At 41.7% G+C, this 17232-nt stretch overlaps 1 protein-coding gene across 2 annotated transcripts in view; it reads left to right on the top strand.

The window, feature by feature from the left end:
• SLC47A2 (solute carrier family 47 member 2) overlaps positions 1–12118 on the top strand; it is a 27483-nt gene extending 15365 nt beyond the window's left edge. The window contains exons 14-17 of one of the 2 annotated variants that reach the window (XM_019641530.1): positions 7915–8047; positions 8124–8218; positions 9317–9410; positions 10494–12118. In XM_019641530.1, the coding sequence (XP_019497075.1) occupies positions 7915–8047; positions 8124–8218; positions 9317–9410; positions 10494–10714 (543 nt within the window). In that variant the 3' untranslated portion in view covers positions 10715–12118. The remainder of the gene's footprint in view (positions 1–7914; positions 8048–8123; positions 8219–9316; positions 9411–10493) is intronic. The other variant, XM_019641529.1, reaches the window with a different exon arrangement.
• Positions 12119–17232: the final 5114 nt, after the last annotated feature.

The raw sequence follows: 17232 nt of genomic DNA on the forward strand, positions 1-17232 counted from the left end.
CCATGTTGGTATTGTGATCATTGCGCTCTTCCCGGCTGAGGTAGTCGTTCGCCGGCCATTGGATGGCCGCTCACAGCGGCTCACGGCAGCTCTCGCCAGCTGCCGGCTGCTCACGCTGGCTGTCAGCCACTCAAGGTAGCTACTCAAGGTAGCTCACAGCAACTCACGGCAGCACACTGCACAGGGGCTGCAGCCTACACCGTCGCTGGCCACTCACGGCAGCCCAGCTCCAGGTCAAGCTGTTGTTCACCATCTTAGCTATAGAGGGCACAGCATCACTGGCCCATGTGGGAACTGAACTGGTGGCCCTGCTGCTCAGAGCTCACCCTCCCAAGCCAACTCTCAACCAACTGAGCCATTTGGTCAGCCCGGCTCATTTCTTTTTAGTGCTAATACTTCATTGTCTAGATGCACCACAGTTCATCCATTCATTTACTGAAGGACATCTCAGTTACTTCGAAGTTTTGGCAATTATGAATAAAGCTATAAACATTCTTGTGCAGGTTTTTGTGTAGACATAGTTTTCAACTGTCTGTAAATACCTGGGTGGATGATTGTTGCATAGTATGCTATTATTATGTTTAGCTGTGTAAGAAATTGCCCAGCCGTCTTCCAAAGTGGCTGTATCATTTTGCATTCCCATCAGCAGTGAGAGTCCCTGTTGCTCCACATCCTCATCAGTGTTTGAGACTTTAGCTCTTCCAACAAGTGTGTAGAGGTATCTCACTGTTGTTTTAATTCGTAAATCCCTGGGGACAAATGATGTAAAGCATCTTTTCATATACTTATTTGTCATCAATGTATCTTCTCTGATGAAGTGTCTGTTCAGATCTTTCGCCCACTTTAAAATTGGGTTGTTTTTTAAATTATTGTTTTAAGAGTATTTGTATATTTTGGATACCAGTCCTTTGTAAGATATGTGTTTCTCAAAGATTTTTCTCACAGTCTATGGTTTGTCTTTTCATTTTCTTAACCATGTCTTTCACAGAGCAAATATTTCTAATTTTAATGAAGTCCAACTTACCAAGTTTTTTTTTTTTTCTTTCACGGATCGTGCTTTTGGTATCATATCTAAAAAGTGACCAAAAGTTTTCTCCTGTATTATCTTCTGGGAGTGTTACAGTTTTGCATTTTACATTTAGGTATATGACCCATTTTACTTTTTGTGAAAGGTGTAAGATCTATGTCAATAAAGATAGTCCCTAACTTACGATGGTTCAACTTAATGATTTTTCAACTTTACAATGGTGTGAAAGCAATATACATAATAAATCACTTGAGATAGTCAACACTTTATTATAAAACAGGCTTTGTGTTAGATGATTTTACCAAGTCTAGGCTAATGTAAGTGTTCTGAGGATGTTTAAGGGAGGCTAGGCTAAGCTATGATGTTCGGTAAGTTAGGTGTATTAAGTGCATTTTTTACTTTTGATATTTTTAACGTATAGTAAGTTTATTGTGACATACCCCCACCATATGTAAAGGGCGTATGCCACAATAAATTTATTATTTATGCATGTGGATGTCTAGCTGTCCTAGCACCATTTCTAGAAAACAAACCTCCTTTCTTTATTCAATTGCCTTTGCTCCTTTGTCAAAGATCAGTTGACTATTTGTGTGGGTCTGTTCTTGAACTCTCTATTCTGTTCCATTGATCTATTTGTCTATTCTTTCACCAATATCACATTGTTTTGATTACTATAGCTTTATAGTTAAGTCTTGAAGTTGGGTAGTATCAGTCCTCTGACATTATTCTCCTTTAATGTGTTGCCTATTTGAGGTCTTTTGCCTTTCCACATTAACTTTAGAATCAGTTTGTCAATAACCACAAACTGGAATTATTTCTTTTCTTAGTTTTGTTTTGTTTTGTTTTGTTTTGTTTTTACTAGCTGAGCCATCCTGCCACCTGTTGGCAGCTCAGCTCAGGTGCAGCATGACTGTTCCATGTGGTAATCAAACTGGTGGCCCTGTTGCTCAGAGCTCACACTCTTATGCTAACTCTTAACCAACTGAGCCAGTTGGCTGATCCCCTATTTCTCATTTTTATTATAGCCATCCTAGTGGGTCTGTACTGGTATCTCATTGTGGTTTACAGTGCATTTCTCTATGACTGATGACTAGTGTTGAGGCCCTTTTTGCATGTTTATTATCCATTTGTATGTCTTCTTCAGTGAAATGTCTATTCAAGTCTTGAGGCCATTTGAAAAATTGGGTTGCTTGCTGTATTAGACTGTTGTAACAAAGTACCAAAAACTGAATGACTTATAATAACATAATTTATTGCCTCAAAGTTCTGGAGATCAGAAGTCCTAAGTCAAGGCGTCAGATGGACGGTGCTTCCTCTGAAGGCACTAGGGAAGGATCTGCTCTAGGACTGTCTTCTGGCTTCTGGTATCCTCAGAAGCTCTTTGACTTCTAGATGGCTATCTTCTCCCTGTGTGTCTTTACATTGTCTTCCTTCTATGTATGTTTATCTGTGTTCAAATTTTATCTTTTTATAAGGACAACAGTCATTCTGGGTTAGGACCCACCCTGATCATTTCATCTCAACTTGATCAATCTGCAAAGACCCTATTTTCAATTAAGGTCACATTCACAGGTACTGGGAACTGGGACTTGAACATCTTTTTCAGTGACACAATGTAACTCATAACACTTTCTTATTACTGAGTTGCAAGAATTCTTTATATGTTCAACATACAAGTCCTTTATCAGATATATAATTTGCAAGCCTGGCCTGTGGCTTGTCTTTCATTTTCTTACTGATCTCCTTGAGCTGCAAAAGTTTGCACTTTTAATGTAGTCCAATTTCTCAATTTCTTTTCTTTTACGGCTCACACTTTTGCTATCGTATATAAGAACTCTTTGCCTAACCCATGGTCACAAAATTTTCTCCTACAACTTCTTCCAGATGCTTTATAGTTTTAGCTCTTACTTAGGTTTATGACTTATTTTTAGTTCATTTCCATGTGTGTTATGAGCTAAGGATCTAAATTTATCTTTTTGCATATGGATGACCAATTGTCCCAGTACCATTTGTTGGTATGCGAAAGGCTATCCTCTCTCCAGTTAATTTTCTTGGTGCTTTTGTCAAAAATCAATTGGTCATTAAATGTACTGGTTTATTTCTAGATTCATAATTCTGTTTCATTGATTTACATGCCTGTCCTATGCCAGTACTACACTGTCTTAATTACTGTAGCTTTAGTGAATATTGAAATGAGTTAGTATGAATCTTCCAACTTTTTTTTCCCCTCAGATTGCTTTGGCCCTTCTAGATCTTTTGTAGTTCCATATGTATTTTTAAATCAGCTTTTAATTTCTACTAAAAAGCCTGCTGGGATTTTGAAAGGAATTATGTCCAATCTATAGAGCAATTTGAGGAGAATTGTCATCTTAACAATTTTCCATGGACATGGAATATCTCTCCAATTATTTAGATCTTCTTTAATTTAGCAATGTTTTGTAGTCTTCAATGGACAAATCTTGCATTATTTTTGTCAAATTAATCCTAGACTATTTTGTTCTTTTTGATGCTATTGCGAATGGAATGTTTTTCTTAATTTTGTTTTTAGGTTGTTCATTGCTGGTTTATAGAAATCTAATTGATGTTTGTTTATTGATCTTTTATCTTGTGACCTTGTTAAACTCATTCTAGTAGTTTTTTTGTGTGTGGATTCCTTAAGATTTTCAACATATAGAATCATATCATCTGTGAATGAAAAGTTTTACTTCTTGCTTTCCGTCTGGCTAGAACCTCCAGAAGGATGTTGAATAGAAGTGGCAAGATCTTTTATCTATGCCTTGTTCCCAATGTTAGTGGGAAAGTGTTCAGTTTTTCAGCATTAAATATGTTATCTGTAGGGTTTTTATAAACACCCTTTATCAGGTTGAGGAAGAGCCCTTCTACTCTTAGGTTGTTGAAACATTTTCTCATGGATTTGAAGAATGCTTTTTCTGCATCTGTTGCAATAATCATGTGGGGTTTTTTCCTTTAGTCTATCAATATGGTATGATTAAATTAACTGATTTTCAGATATTATACCTTGCATGCCTGGGATAAGCCCCTCCTAATCATGGTGCATATCTTTTCTATATATCGCTGAATTTGGTCTGCTAATATTTTTGTTAAAAATTTTGCTTCTATGCTCATGAAGAATATCCAGCTGCAATTTTTTATTTTCCTTGTGATATCTTGATCTGGCTTTGGTATCAGGGCAACATTGGCCTCACAGAATGATTTTGAAAGTGTTCTCTCCTCTTATACTTTCTGAGTCTGTGAATGATTGGAATTATTTTTTCTTTAAATATTTGACAGAATTCATCAGTGTCACCATCTGGACCTGGGCTTTTGTGAGATTTTTAATTAATTCAATTTATTTCCTTGTTACAGATCTATTCACCTTCTATTTCTTGTTGAGTTAATTTTAGTAATTTGTGTCTTTCTAGTTTATTCACTTCAACTAATTGTCTAAAATTCTTTGTCATGAAGTTGCTCATAAAATTCCATTATAATCCTTTTCTTTATGATCAGTAGTAATATTTCTTCTTTAATTCCTGATTTTGGTAATTTGTGTCTTTGCTTTCCTATTTTCTTGGTCATATTTTACCAATGTCAAATCTTTGGTAAGTGTTTGTCAGTTTTATGCATTTTATCAAAGAACTAGAATTTTTGGTTTCAATGATTTTTCTGTTGCTTTTCTCTTGTCCATTTCAATGATTTCCATTCTACTCATTATTATTCTCATCCTTCTGCTTTATTTAGGCATAGTTTGCTCTTCTTTACTAGTTTCTTAGAGTGGAATATGAGGCTATTGATTTGAGGCCTTTCTTCTTTTCTGATCTAGGCATTTAAAACTAGACATTTCCCTCTAAGTACTTACTGCTTTAGCTGCATCTAATAAATTTTATATGTTGTTGTTTTTTCATTCAGTTCAAAATGTTTTAGGGCCGGCCGAGTGGCTCAGTTGGTTAAGAGCTCGCTCAAGAGTTTGAGCTCTGAGCAACAGCGGTTCGAGTCCAGCCTGAGCGGAGCAGCTGCTGAGCTGCCAACAGGTAGCAGGATGGCTCAGCTTAAAAAAAAAAACAAAACAAAAACAAAAACAAAATGTTTTAAAATTTCTCTTATGAGTTATTCTTTGACAGATGGATTTAGAAGTGTGTTGTTTAATTTCCAAATATTTAAGGTATTCCCAGATTCCTTTCTGGTAGACATCTCTATTTTAATTCTGTTTTGGTCAGAGATCATATAAAATATGTTGATACAAAGTATGAATTCAATTTTTAAAAATGTATTGAGACCTGTTTTGTGGCCTAGCATAGGTCCATCCTGGAGAATGTTGTGTGTGACCTTTCCCAAACACTGTTGTTTTTTTTAGTAACTTGCCAGGACTATTTCTGTGAATCCAGCCTCCTCCACAACCTGCAGCTGCTATCTATGCTTAGTTTGTGTTTGTTTGTTTATTTATTTTCTTGTTTATTTTTAAGCTTAACTTCCTAGGGGTCACTCCTATGTTTGCATAGCTCCATGTTCAGCCAAATACTGATTGGAGATTGTGTTCAGATACTTCTAACCTTTGGTAAAGCTTCCATTTTCTGCTGAAGGATCTGAGTGTGGGCTGGGGGCACATTCAAAGTTCAGGCTGTTTTCAAGTCTGCCCAGTTTTTACTTCTTTTTGGGTCCACTTATGTCTCTTCTGACCATGCACAGGCTCCACTGTCTGGGATGTGTGGGTGGCTTGGGCCTGCTCCAGTCTCTGCTACATATATGCACAGCCTCCAGTCACTTGGGATACATGGGGAATTTACCAAGCCCTTCCCAATTCCCCTGGCTGTGTCACCTCATGGCACTCTCTGTTGAGTCCCTGACTAGTCCACTGGTCCACTGCTTCTCCCAAACAGGCCCACAGCCTCAGGTTAGCTTAGCTATTGGCCCTTCCTGTGTGCCTGCTGCTGAAATTATCGCTGTGATTCACCATGTTCTAAAGGACCTCTCAACCTTGTCACTACTGACATTTGGGGCAGGATAATTCTTTATTGCAGGAGGGCTGCCCTCTGCACTGTAGGATGTTCAGCAGCATTCCTGGCCTCTACCCACTAGATGTCAGTAGCATCCCCCAGTTGTGACCACCAAACCATCTCCAAACATTGCCAAATGTCCCTTGGAAGACAAAACTGCCCCCGGGTTGAGAAACACTAGTCCAGAGCACATCACTCATAATTTGGGAGAAGTCTCTTTTTAACCAAAAAAGATCATTGTCTATGTCATGATATGTAAGAAAGGTGTACACCATATTTCACAATTCAAGTGGCATACATCTCCCATCCCCAATTCAGTACCTCTTTGCTCAAATGTGTAAAAGCAAACTACAAAATACTCCACATTCTTCATCTTAACAAAATAAAAATAACCAAATATCTGTTTATCAATAGTGCTGACCAAGCATGTGCTGTGCCTATGGTTCTTTAGTTCATTACATCTGGGATCAAGTTGGGAAGATCAGACTAGTAAGATAAAGCAAAGCATTAGTACTTTCTCCAGAACGGGCCAGGGCTGGTTGTCTCACATGGAACAAGACAACACCGTCGCTTATCATGTGTGGTAGGCAGAATAATGGCCCCCCAACATGTCACATCCTAATCCCAGACCTGTGAATGATATGTGGCAAAAGGGCATTCTGCAGATGTGATTAAGGATCTTGAGATGGGAAGAGGATCCTGGATTATCCAGATGGCCCAATGTAATCACAAGGGTCCTTATGAGTGAGAGAGGGAGGCAGAGAGTCCGAGAGGATGTGATGACAGAAGCAGAGGTTGGAGTGGTACCATCGTTGTCTGGGGGTTGGGAGCCAAGGAATGCAGGCAGCCTCCAGAAGCTGGAAAAGGCAAGGGAACAGACCCTCCTCTGGGGCCTCCAGAAGGAACCAGCACTGACTTTAGTGCAATGAGACCTATTTTGGACTTCTAATCTCCAGAACTATAAAATAATAAACATGTCTTGTTTAAGCCACTAAGTTTGCGGTAATAGGAGCAATAAGAAACCAACACATCTCATCTCCATATGAAGTTAGTCCAATCTCCCAGACCAGCTGGTGGTTAGTCACAATTTTACCTGTATTTTTTTTTCTTTTCTTTTAAGTGATTTTAATTGGCCGACTCTAGTTTTTTTTATTGTGAAACAAACATTTTTTAAAATTAGTTTCAGCTGTACAACACAGTGCAATAGTTATACTTTTTACCCCTCAAAATGACAACCCATCTCCCCCAATCCACTGCCCCACTCCCCCCCACATATCATACATATCTATTACAATTCCCTTGACTCCACTCCCACACTATACTCCACGTCCCGTGACTGTATATATATTCAATTATAGTTGACATACAATATTATACAACATCAGCTTCAGGTGTACAGTGCAATGATCAAGCCTCTACCCCATCCATGAAGTGGTTTCCCTAACAAGACATGTGACCATCTGACACCCTACAAAATATTTACAACATTATTAATTATATTCCTTGAACTGTCTTTCATATCCCTGTGGCAATACTGTAGTTACCTATTTATACTGTCTAATCCCTTCCCCTTCTCCCTCATCCCCACCCCCTCCCAACTAGCAACCATCAGTTTTTCCTCTATATCTCTGAGTACCTGTACTTTCTAGTGAGGCAATAATGGGGTGGAGGTGAAGGCTGGGGCTCTGGAGTCGTGCTTTTGTGTAACACTGGGCAAGTGACTTCACCTCTCCAGTTCAGTCTCATGGAAGAAACAGGGATAAGAGCACCGTCCTCATGTTGTGACAGTTCAGTGAGGCTGTGAGATGTAAATTGCTTAGAAAAGGGCATGTTGTATGAGGCCCACCATCAGTTTCATCGTTACCAACCTCCCACCCCTTCTGCCTCCCTCCCCAGTGTGTCTATGGTGGAGTCCTGAGAGGAACTGGCCGGCAAGCCTTCGGAGCCATTGTGAATGCAATCGCGTATTATGTCATCGGCTTCCCACTGGGCATTGTTCTGACCTTTGTGGTCAGAATGAGAATCATGGGTATGTGGTGTGAGAAAGAGTTGAAAGAGGCCTGAGTGGTCCTTGGACTTGCGCCATTGTCACTTGTCTCCTGCAGGCCTCTGGCTGAGCATGCTGGTCTGTGCCCTGCTGGCAGCTGCTGCCTTTATTGCCTATACTGCCCAGATGAACTGGAAGCGGGCTGCAGAGGAGGTGAGTGAGTCAGCTGCCCCCGCCCTGGGACACTGTCACCTGGCCAACCAGGTGGAGTGACTGCTCACCAGAAATGCCCAGAGCACGACGGGCCTCAGCAGCAATGACCTGTGGGGTCACAGAGGGGCCACCTCAGCCTCAACATCTGCTCCTGTCATTGCAATTAGACCCCAGATAGTGCCAGTACAAGCAGCACACTCTCCAGCTACAAAGATGAACACACACCAAAAACCACCCTTAGCAAGCCCCAGCTGCTGAAAACCAAAGAAAAGCGAAGAGCTCAACTGAACTAGTCTGAACCTACATGAGCACCCGAGTGTGTCATGATTTGGAAGAGATAATAAATCACTCTGTCCACCATGCTCTTGGAAAACTCTTTAAACAGGGCAGGACAGCATCTGCTTCTCAGACACAGAGGCACAGCTCAGTCTGAATGTAGAGCACAGAGCGGGGTATTCTCTCAATGACCCGATTCCTCGCAGGATATGGTTTTGCTCTCACATAGACAGCAAGTCATCTTGGCATCTACGACAATGGATAAATACAGATTTAAAACACCACCACTTTAAAGCCCCACCCCAAGTATGACTATATGAACGTGTACTGCTTTAGCTTGTAATGTTTTAAAGGCAGGCCATGGATGAGGCCTGTTGCATCACAACCTCCTGTCAGGGAGCTTACCAGGTGTAAACTGAAGCCCCCATCTCCCATCCCCCAGTAGTTAGAGGGCAGGGTGAGACTGAAGAAAGAGCAAGGGAACTTATATGAGGTGGCAGCAAGACAAGTAGATCTCCACACCCGCCTGCCAGAATCTTAAAAGTTTATATAGCGGCCTTCACTGGCGTCAATCAAGTACATGGTCCAGAGGGTCTCATCACCACATTGCTCTCTCAAGGCCAGGTCCTTGGGCAGCTTCTAGAGCAGGGAAGGCAAGGAGAACACACATTTCAAGCAGAGGGGAAGCAATGGGGGCCTCCATTTCGGGTCCAGCTCCTGGGTCACACCTGCTGTCATGCCTCTTCTTGGTGACCTTCCCCATCAAGGCCAGTGGTGAATGGGAGGGCTGGCAGACTGACCCAAGCAAACTCTGTCCTTTAGGCTCAGAAACAGGTGGGGCTGCCGCAGCAGAGCACTGAGAGCCCAACGAGCACAGCCCCCAGACCCGGGCCTGAGAAAGCGGTTGTATCTTCAGGTAATGCTGTCTGGGTGCTTCTGCTGCATCCACACAAATGCCAGGGTATGTCGCGCCTGGCTGCCCTGTGCACCTCAGGTGATCGGGAACCATGAAAGCCCAAACTACCTTTCTTCCTCTCAGCATGAAAATGTCCTCAGTGCAAGGAAGACATGAATATACTTCATATCCTTGGCCTTGTGAGGCAGCAAGCCATAGCCCCATTCTCAGATGAGGAAGCAAGGCTGAGAGCTTAGGGCTCTTCCCCACTGTCCTTGGATTGGAAAACGCAAGAGATAAGATTCAAGCATGGACCTGTCAGATTCTAGAGCACATTCTCACCGCTTAACTCCAGCCTAGGGCAGAAGGCCACATCCTGCCCACAGCTATTCGTCCAGGAAGATCTGGCTGGCTTGACTAACTGGCGTGGCTGGGAAAGGGGTCGAGGGGGAAGAGGGGAGCAGAGGGAAAATGAACACACACACCCCTTCCCCTGCCTACCTCTCTGCACCTCATCAGACAGAGAGGCACCTCTGGCTTCCATCCAATGTCTGTGATGAAGTGATGGCCCCAATTCAAGGCACAGGTGTCTGTCTGCCCCCGGGCTGGTGCTGAGAGCCAGGCATGCAATACATAGCACAAACCCCTTAGTTATCTCAGTGACTTCATCTCATACTGGGAGGCTGTGATTAGTGCAATAGTGACCCAGCTAACTGAATTTCTGGGAGCTTAAATTGTCATGCAGCTAAGGCATGATCAACTAACCATTTTATATGCTCTCTGAAACCATATGTGAAAGTTACATCTGATGTGTCATGTCGTCACAAAGACAGCAACATGCCTTATCTGATCTTAGTAGTAAACTTTATCTGTAAAGTTTAGTTTGAAATGCTTTACCACATAATCTCCTCCTCCGACCCTGCTACAGAATAGGTAAGGCATGCAGTTTTCTATTGCACAGGCATTTTCTATTGTAAGGTATAGAGATCAATTCTCCAGTCCTACAGTAGAACAATTGTGGTGAGGCCGTTAACCTAGGTTTCCTGACTCCGAGGCTCCCCCCCCCCCCAGTACAGCTGAATTTGCTTCTGTTTGCCTCTGCAGTGGCTACGGGCATCTCCCCTGGTGTTACCCTGACACTATATTCAAGGCCCGAGTGCCAGATGGACATCTTCACAACTTCAGAAGCAGCCCATGCCCCTTCAGCTCCTTCCAGCAGACTGTCAGGGAAACAGCTGGCCATCCGTCGTGGGGCTGCTCTGGGGGCAGCATCAGCCACACTGACAGCAGGGTTTGTCATCAGGGTCCTGACCACCAGGCACTAACTAACAAAGCAGCTTGGAGACAGAAAGGAAGCCGAGAGTGGCCGCCCCACCATACACCCACACCCATGGGTCCCCCCTACAATAGCACCAATGGGATCCGGTGCAGGTGGACACTTTGAACCACTCCTGAAAAAAACACCTTCAGCCAGTACCTCGTGTAACAGGGGGGTGTTAATTGCGCAGACTGACAATTCTGTCGTGGTCAAACTGGCTTTTTCTTCTCTGACCTGGATTGCTCTTTAGAAGATGTCAGCTGACTGGAAGAGTGAGGATGCTGGGATTGTCACTATTGTTCAATAATGTAAACAGCTTAAAACTGAACATTTCAAATCAAAACAAAAACCACCATTACATTAAAAATTGCTTATTTCCCAGACAGTCTTCTGCTCAGGTCTGTTCCCAAAGCCTTTGTGAAGCTCTGAAAAAGGGGCCAGTGGGCCTTGATCCCCATTTGCTCCCTGCCCCCACTCCCGTGCTGTGAGACCCCATACACTAGGGCAGGGAGGCTGTCCACACACCCTTCACCTTTCCTCCAACCCTTTCATTGCATTGGCATTTTCACTTATCACAGACCTTGAGAAACACTTGATCTTATAGCAATGTTACAATAAAAACAAAGGCAGCAAAATCCAGATCATTTTGCCACATAGCCTCAGGATGGATTCAATGTTGATCCAAATTCTAGTATACTTTGAGGACTGCGACTGGTGAACATTTTCGGGCTCCGTGCTGTATCACGTTTCACATCGCCATCAAAGGTGGAGGTGAGTCTGACCTTCACTGCCACAGTCCTTCAGTATCAATAGTTATAAGCACAATCACAAACAAAACGGATTTACTGATCAAAGACAACAGAAAAGTGGATGCATTCACCTGAAACTAATATAAAACATTGAATGCCAACTATAATTTGAAAAAGAGAAAAAAGAATGCATAGTGTAACTGTTTGAAGTATCAACATGCTCTAAATTCAGTTTCACGGTGTTTTCAGCGTCCAAAGAGACATCCCAGGCCTCCTATTCACAGGAAGGCAGAACCTATATCCTACCTAGTCTGTGATACAAATACCTTAGTGAGTTTCTAGCACCCAAACAAAACAAGGTACAGAGTGATAAAGACTAACTGGAACTTTAAGCAAACATAATCAATCGGGAGGGTCTATGGGAGGAACTATGGCTTGTGGAAGTTCTCACACTCTATGTGATCACGAGAACCCTACACCCAAGAACCCTACAGGAAGAACTCTGTGTTTATAATAAAGCTCTATGGTTCTAACTTCCATTTCCCTTCTATAAATACCCCTCCATCTTGGCACACGGGTCAGAGTGTGCCTGGGGCTTGCCATGTCTGCTTGAACTGGGTAGCAACACTTTCTTTTTCCCAAATAAATCCATTTAGTGATGAAACACCTACTTGATAGTATTTTTCAGTCAACAAGAGTATAGCAAAGTAATGTCATTATTTCTCCAAGTTTGACCTAACGTTAACAGGTATTGAGGAAAAAAAGTTCCATCGTCAAGTTTGTTTTGGAAACACATTAACACTTCAAAGGTTCTATAGGACTTGGGACCTTTAATACGCTGGTGTGCTTTACAAATCCACATACACAGGATTGGCGTGTGGATGAAAAAGGGGCCGCATGTTAAATCTGACAAGCTCAGGAGACTGAAAATAACCACAGAGGATGGCATGAACATAAAAATTCCTAACTAAGGTGGGTCATGGTGGGAAGTCACATCCTTGGCCTGTAGTTTCCTTGACAAAGGTCCATCTTTACCTTAAGCCTGTCTGTCATCTTTTTTGCATCTAAGACAACATACCCTTGCCATATCAGAGTAATCCCTTTTTCCAGACCCCCAGGGCACACAACCCACCATACCAGAGCAGGAATCTACAAAATCTCTCATTGTTATCTTGTCCCCCAAATACTATCTTTATATGCTGTAAAATGCTATTAGCTATCCTGTACCTACCAATGTAAAAGAAGTGTGTGTCTCTCCATTTTACTTTCTATCCAATCCCAGAGATTCCCCGCTTTGCTTTCTCCCACCCCCTTAATCTACAACCAACGGATTTCATGTAACCCTCCTTCTTGGATACTAATGTATAAAATAAGTTGCAAAATGGCCATTTTCTGGAGCATTTTCTCAATCCATTGAGACTTTGCTTCCTGGCAATTGTCATCAGTTTGGCTCAAATAACTATTATAAGCTTTCTCTTAGGCTAGATATTTTTCGTCAACATTACTTTGCATAGTTGGGTAGGATTCCAAAGAAGCCTACCCAGGAGCACCCTGCGGACCTGGATTTGGTGTTAGGTACCAGCAGGGGCCCATTGTGCCCCACTGGCTCCCTGCTTTGCATCGGGTGAACTTGGGTGAGTTTTTCTTGGAATTCTGGACCTCCCTGTTTTAAGGTAAGTGGCCAAGACTTTATTTGAGTTGTATTTAAATCTTCGAGGCGGCAGGGTTGAGATAACCCAGGTTAAGGACAAGAGTTAAAGTAACTCTTGGAGAGGAGAAAAAAAAATGGGTGGCTGGTTTTAATTTTGGCTTTTCAATTTGAATTGTTTACTGCAAGTCTGAACAAAACTTTGCTGGATAAATGAGAGTCTAAACTTGTTCAGCTCCAAAGATAAGGCACATTTACTCTCTCCAGTTCAAATTTCGGGTATTCTTAGGTGACTAAGAATCTTTGTGGAGGTGTTTGAGGGTACTCCTCAAAACGTGCAGTGGCCCCATAGGGATTTCCAACACAACTGTAATTAAATATTTGACTCGTCTGGAGACGCACACATAAAGGCTGGTTACCTAGCTCTCCGAGTCCTTACGGTTGTACTAGACAGCTGGAGAGAGAAACCGAGGCACGTAAGAGGGTTGAAGCGACTCGGGAGGTGACAGCTCCTTGGAGCTCAAACTATAAGCAGCACACTTCAACCCACAACATAATGTCACTAGATATTTGTTCAGACTCTACAGATCTCAAAAGAAAACTAAAACTTAACATGGAAAATCATGCCTCAAAGGCCGACAAGCTCCCAGACTCCAGCGCCATAATTCTCCTGCAGATAGATATATAATTCCTCGGAATCTTACAAGTACTTACAGACATGGAAAGATTTATCTAGAAGTGATATCAACTTAAGAGAGCCAAAATGTTTTGTGTGCACAATTAGAAAAAGCTGGCTTAAAGGTCAAACTGAATGGAATGGGAGGCTTACCTCAATTGACAAATATTGGGTTGTTGGAAAAGTCATGATGTATTTTTTCTGTTTTTCATTGAAAAAATGCATCATGACTTTTCTGACACCCAATAGAAGCCTCTGAAATGTTACAGGCAGATGTTCTTCTCTCCAGGAAGTTAGTAAGAAAATTTTTGAGACTGTCTCTGAACTAAAGGTTTCGAAGCTGCTAAATGCCAACACCCCACTTTTCCCTCTTCGAATGTCCCAATATGTGCTTTACTTGTCCAGACTTGCTCCCCTTTTCTTCTTTCTCTCTTCTGCACCTCTGTTGCAGCTCCCTTTGGAGAGGAGCTGGTCTCGGGTGGAGGGGAATCCGTGGTTGTATACAGACAAAACTAAGAAATCTAAAGACTCCCCCAACCCTCTCTAGGACCCTGATGCGTTCACAAAGGAATTTGAATTAAGTGTTAGAATGAATGTGTAATCCTGACTTTTCTAATTTATTCCAATTAATACACCAACTGGTTTCTGAGAGTAAAATTACAGATTTATTAAAGGTTTGCTAGGGAAACTCCTGTAGAGGAACGTGCTTTTATTGTAAAAAGTCAAGTCTCCTTAAGGATTATAGAAAACTGAAATGGGATTTAGAAAAAGAAAAAAATAGAAGGAAGCATAGGGCTGCTCCAAGGACTATGAGGACATTTCCCCGTTCTTGCTAACACTGGGGCTACTTAACTGTAAACACTGACTTAGTTGCCCTCTCTCCCTTGGAGTCAAGCTTCTGGACAATGGTAGGGATATGTAATCAACTGACGTCTGTTTATAAATCAGAATCTGTTCCCTTCCAATTAGGAAATGTTGAGGGACAATATCTAGTTTTACTACTCAAATCTGCCCCAACTCACCTGACAGTGTGAGACTTTCTAGCCAATGATGCTCACATATCCTTCCAGGAGGGTGAAAGGTATTTAGGACTAAATAACACAGATTGAGAAAATTATTTTTTAAAAAAGTACATGAGAGAAAACTAGTTTTGAGACTGAATGTTTGTTACAGGATGTTCCAATACAACTTTAGGCTTTTTCCAGTACACATAACTGACAAGATTGTCAGCTACTCCTATTTAAATAACTATTGATAATGCTTTGCCTCTACCTTATATTTGCCAATATCCTTTGAGGCCTGATACAGTAGCTAAAATTAGCTTATTATACAAGATTACCTTTAAAATGGGGGCTTATAATTGTTTTTCCACCTGGGAAGATCAGAGTTTACTTGGATAGTAATGCCCCAGGGGTATGCCAGAGTCCCATCTATTTCTCTCAGATACTAAAAAACTCATTTAAATAATGTTAAATTTCCCAGAAATTCTACTCTAATCCAGTATGTGGATGATTTACTCTTATGCTCTAGGATATATTAGATTCCTAAGAGGACAGAACTTACCTATTACAATAGCTAGTCATCAAAGACACAGGGACTCAAAGGGCAATCTTTGATTCTGTTTACACCAAGTAAAATACCTTGGTTATCTAATATCTAAAGATAGGCTACTAATTAACCCTGAAAGACTTGGAGGAATAATATTCTTTCCTCTTCCAAGAACAAAAAACAAACAGCTTAGAGGATTCCTGGGTTTGATTGGATGCTGTCTCAATTAGGTTCCAGGTTCCAAATTTTTCATTACAGCTCAGCCTCGGGGCCAGCCGAAAGGCTCAGTTGGTTAAGAGCTTGCTCAAGAGTGCGAGCTCTGAGCAATGGGGTGGCCGGGTTGATTCCCACATGGGCCAGTGAGCCGCCCCCGAGCTGAGCTGCAGCTGAGCTGCCAGCAGGTGGCAGGATGGCTCAGCTGGTGAGAGCACGTGCTCCTAACAACAAGGTTGCCTGTTGAAGATGGTGGGCTACGCCCACCCGCAACTAAAGACTGAACTCGGCACCTTGAGCTGAGCTGCCACCCGGAAGGCTCAGTGGATATAGCATGCACTCTTAAAAATGATGCTGCTGGTTCGACTCCCACATGGGATGGTGGCTACACCCACCTGCAACTAATTGAACACAGCACCTTGAGCTGAGCAGTGCGACTGGACTTGGAGCTGATCTTGCTGTGCCCTCCACAACTAAAATTGAAGGACAACAACTTGGCTGTTCCCCTCCCCCAATTCCCCAATTTAAAAAAAAAATGTAAAAAAAAAAGCTCAGCTTCTATATCTCTTATTAAGATCAGATCAATCTGATCCAACTCAATGGAACCCTGAAGGGAAACAAGCTAAAGAAGCTCTAGACAATTAAACTCAGTAGTTAAAGGGCTCTCTCCTTGCATGACAGCCATCTCTGCTACCGTCGTGTGATGCAAACAGGGGAGATAGTTATAGATGCTCCTTTATTTATGTTACTCATTCTGTTGAATCCTTACTAAACTCTTATCATGCTCAACACTTCTGGTCAGTTGACTGGCTTCTTTAAAGTACTCCTGCTTTCTGTGCCTAATATTCTTTAAGTCAATGTAACAGTCTAACCCAACAACTTTATTACCCTCTTTACAGGATGAAGACATCCACAACTGTGTTTTGCTTACTGACCACCTTCTTGTTCCTCAGAATGATTTACAGAAAACCCTTAATGATAATACTGACTCTTATCTGAAAGATGAACAGGGACATTACCAAGCTGGATATAGAATAACTTCCATGGTAAACATAATTTGGGTTTCTTGTTAGCCTGAGGAGAATCTATCCCACAAGCTGAATTGATTTGACAGGAGCTTGTAAATGAGCCAAAGATCAAACAGCCAGTATTTACACTACAGTAGCTATACCTTTGGTGTAGAGCTCATAACTTTGGAAGGTTGTAGAAACAGCAAGTCTTCTTAAGTTTCTCAGGGCAGCCCATAAAAATGGAAAACAGGTTACAGAATTTAAATCAGATATCATACAACAACCAAAACAATTGACAATTATCAAAATTCCAGGACAGTCTAAGGCCACCCATGGAAACAAAAAAATAATTTAGCTGATACTACAGCTAGACCAACAGTAATAAACAGCCAAATTATCCAGACTGCAGAATGTTTCTTCTCTCTATTAAATCAATAAAAGACTCTCTTTTACAGTTCCAGTAGAGAGCTAAAAAAGAAAAAAAAATATGACAACAAAAAGGGGAAACTTTGACCCAAACAGATTAGCTTAACATGTATATGAGCTAATATATTGGAGTCTTGGAAAAATGGTTTCATAGACTAAAGAATATTATTAAAAACCTCCTACTGTAGCTCATAAAGTGTATAACAGATGTTCTATCTGTGTAAAATATAACCTTGGAAAATCACTCCATGGGTC

This window comes from Hipposideros armiger, unplaced genomic scaffold (genome assembly GCF_001890085.2).
Source record: "Hipposideros armiger isolate ML-2016 unplaced genomic scaffold, ASM189008v1 scaffold_61, whole genome shotgun sequence".
Classification (NCBI taxonomy): Eukaryota; Metazoa; Chordata; class Mammalia; order Chiroptera; family Hipposideridae; genus Hipposideros; species Hipposideros armiger.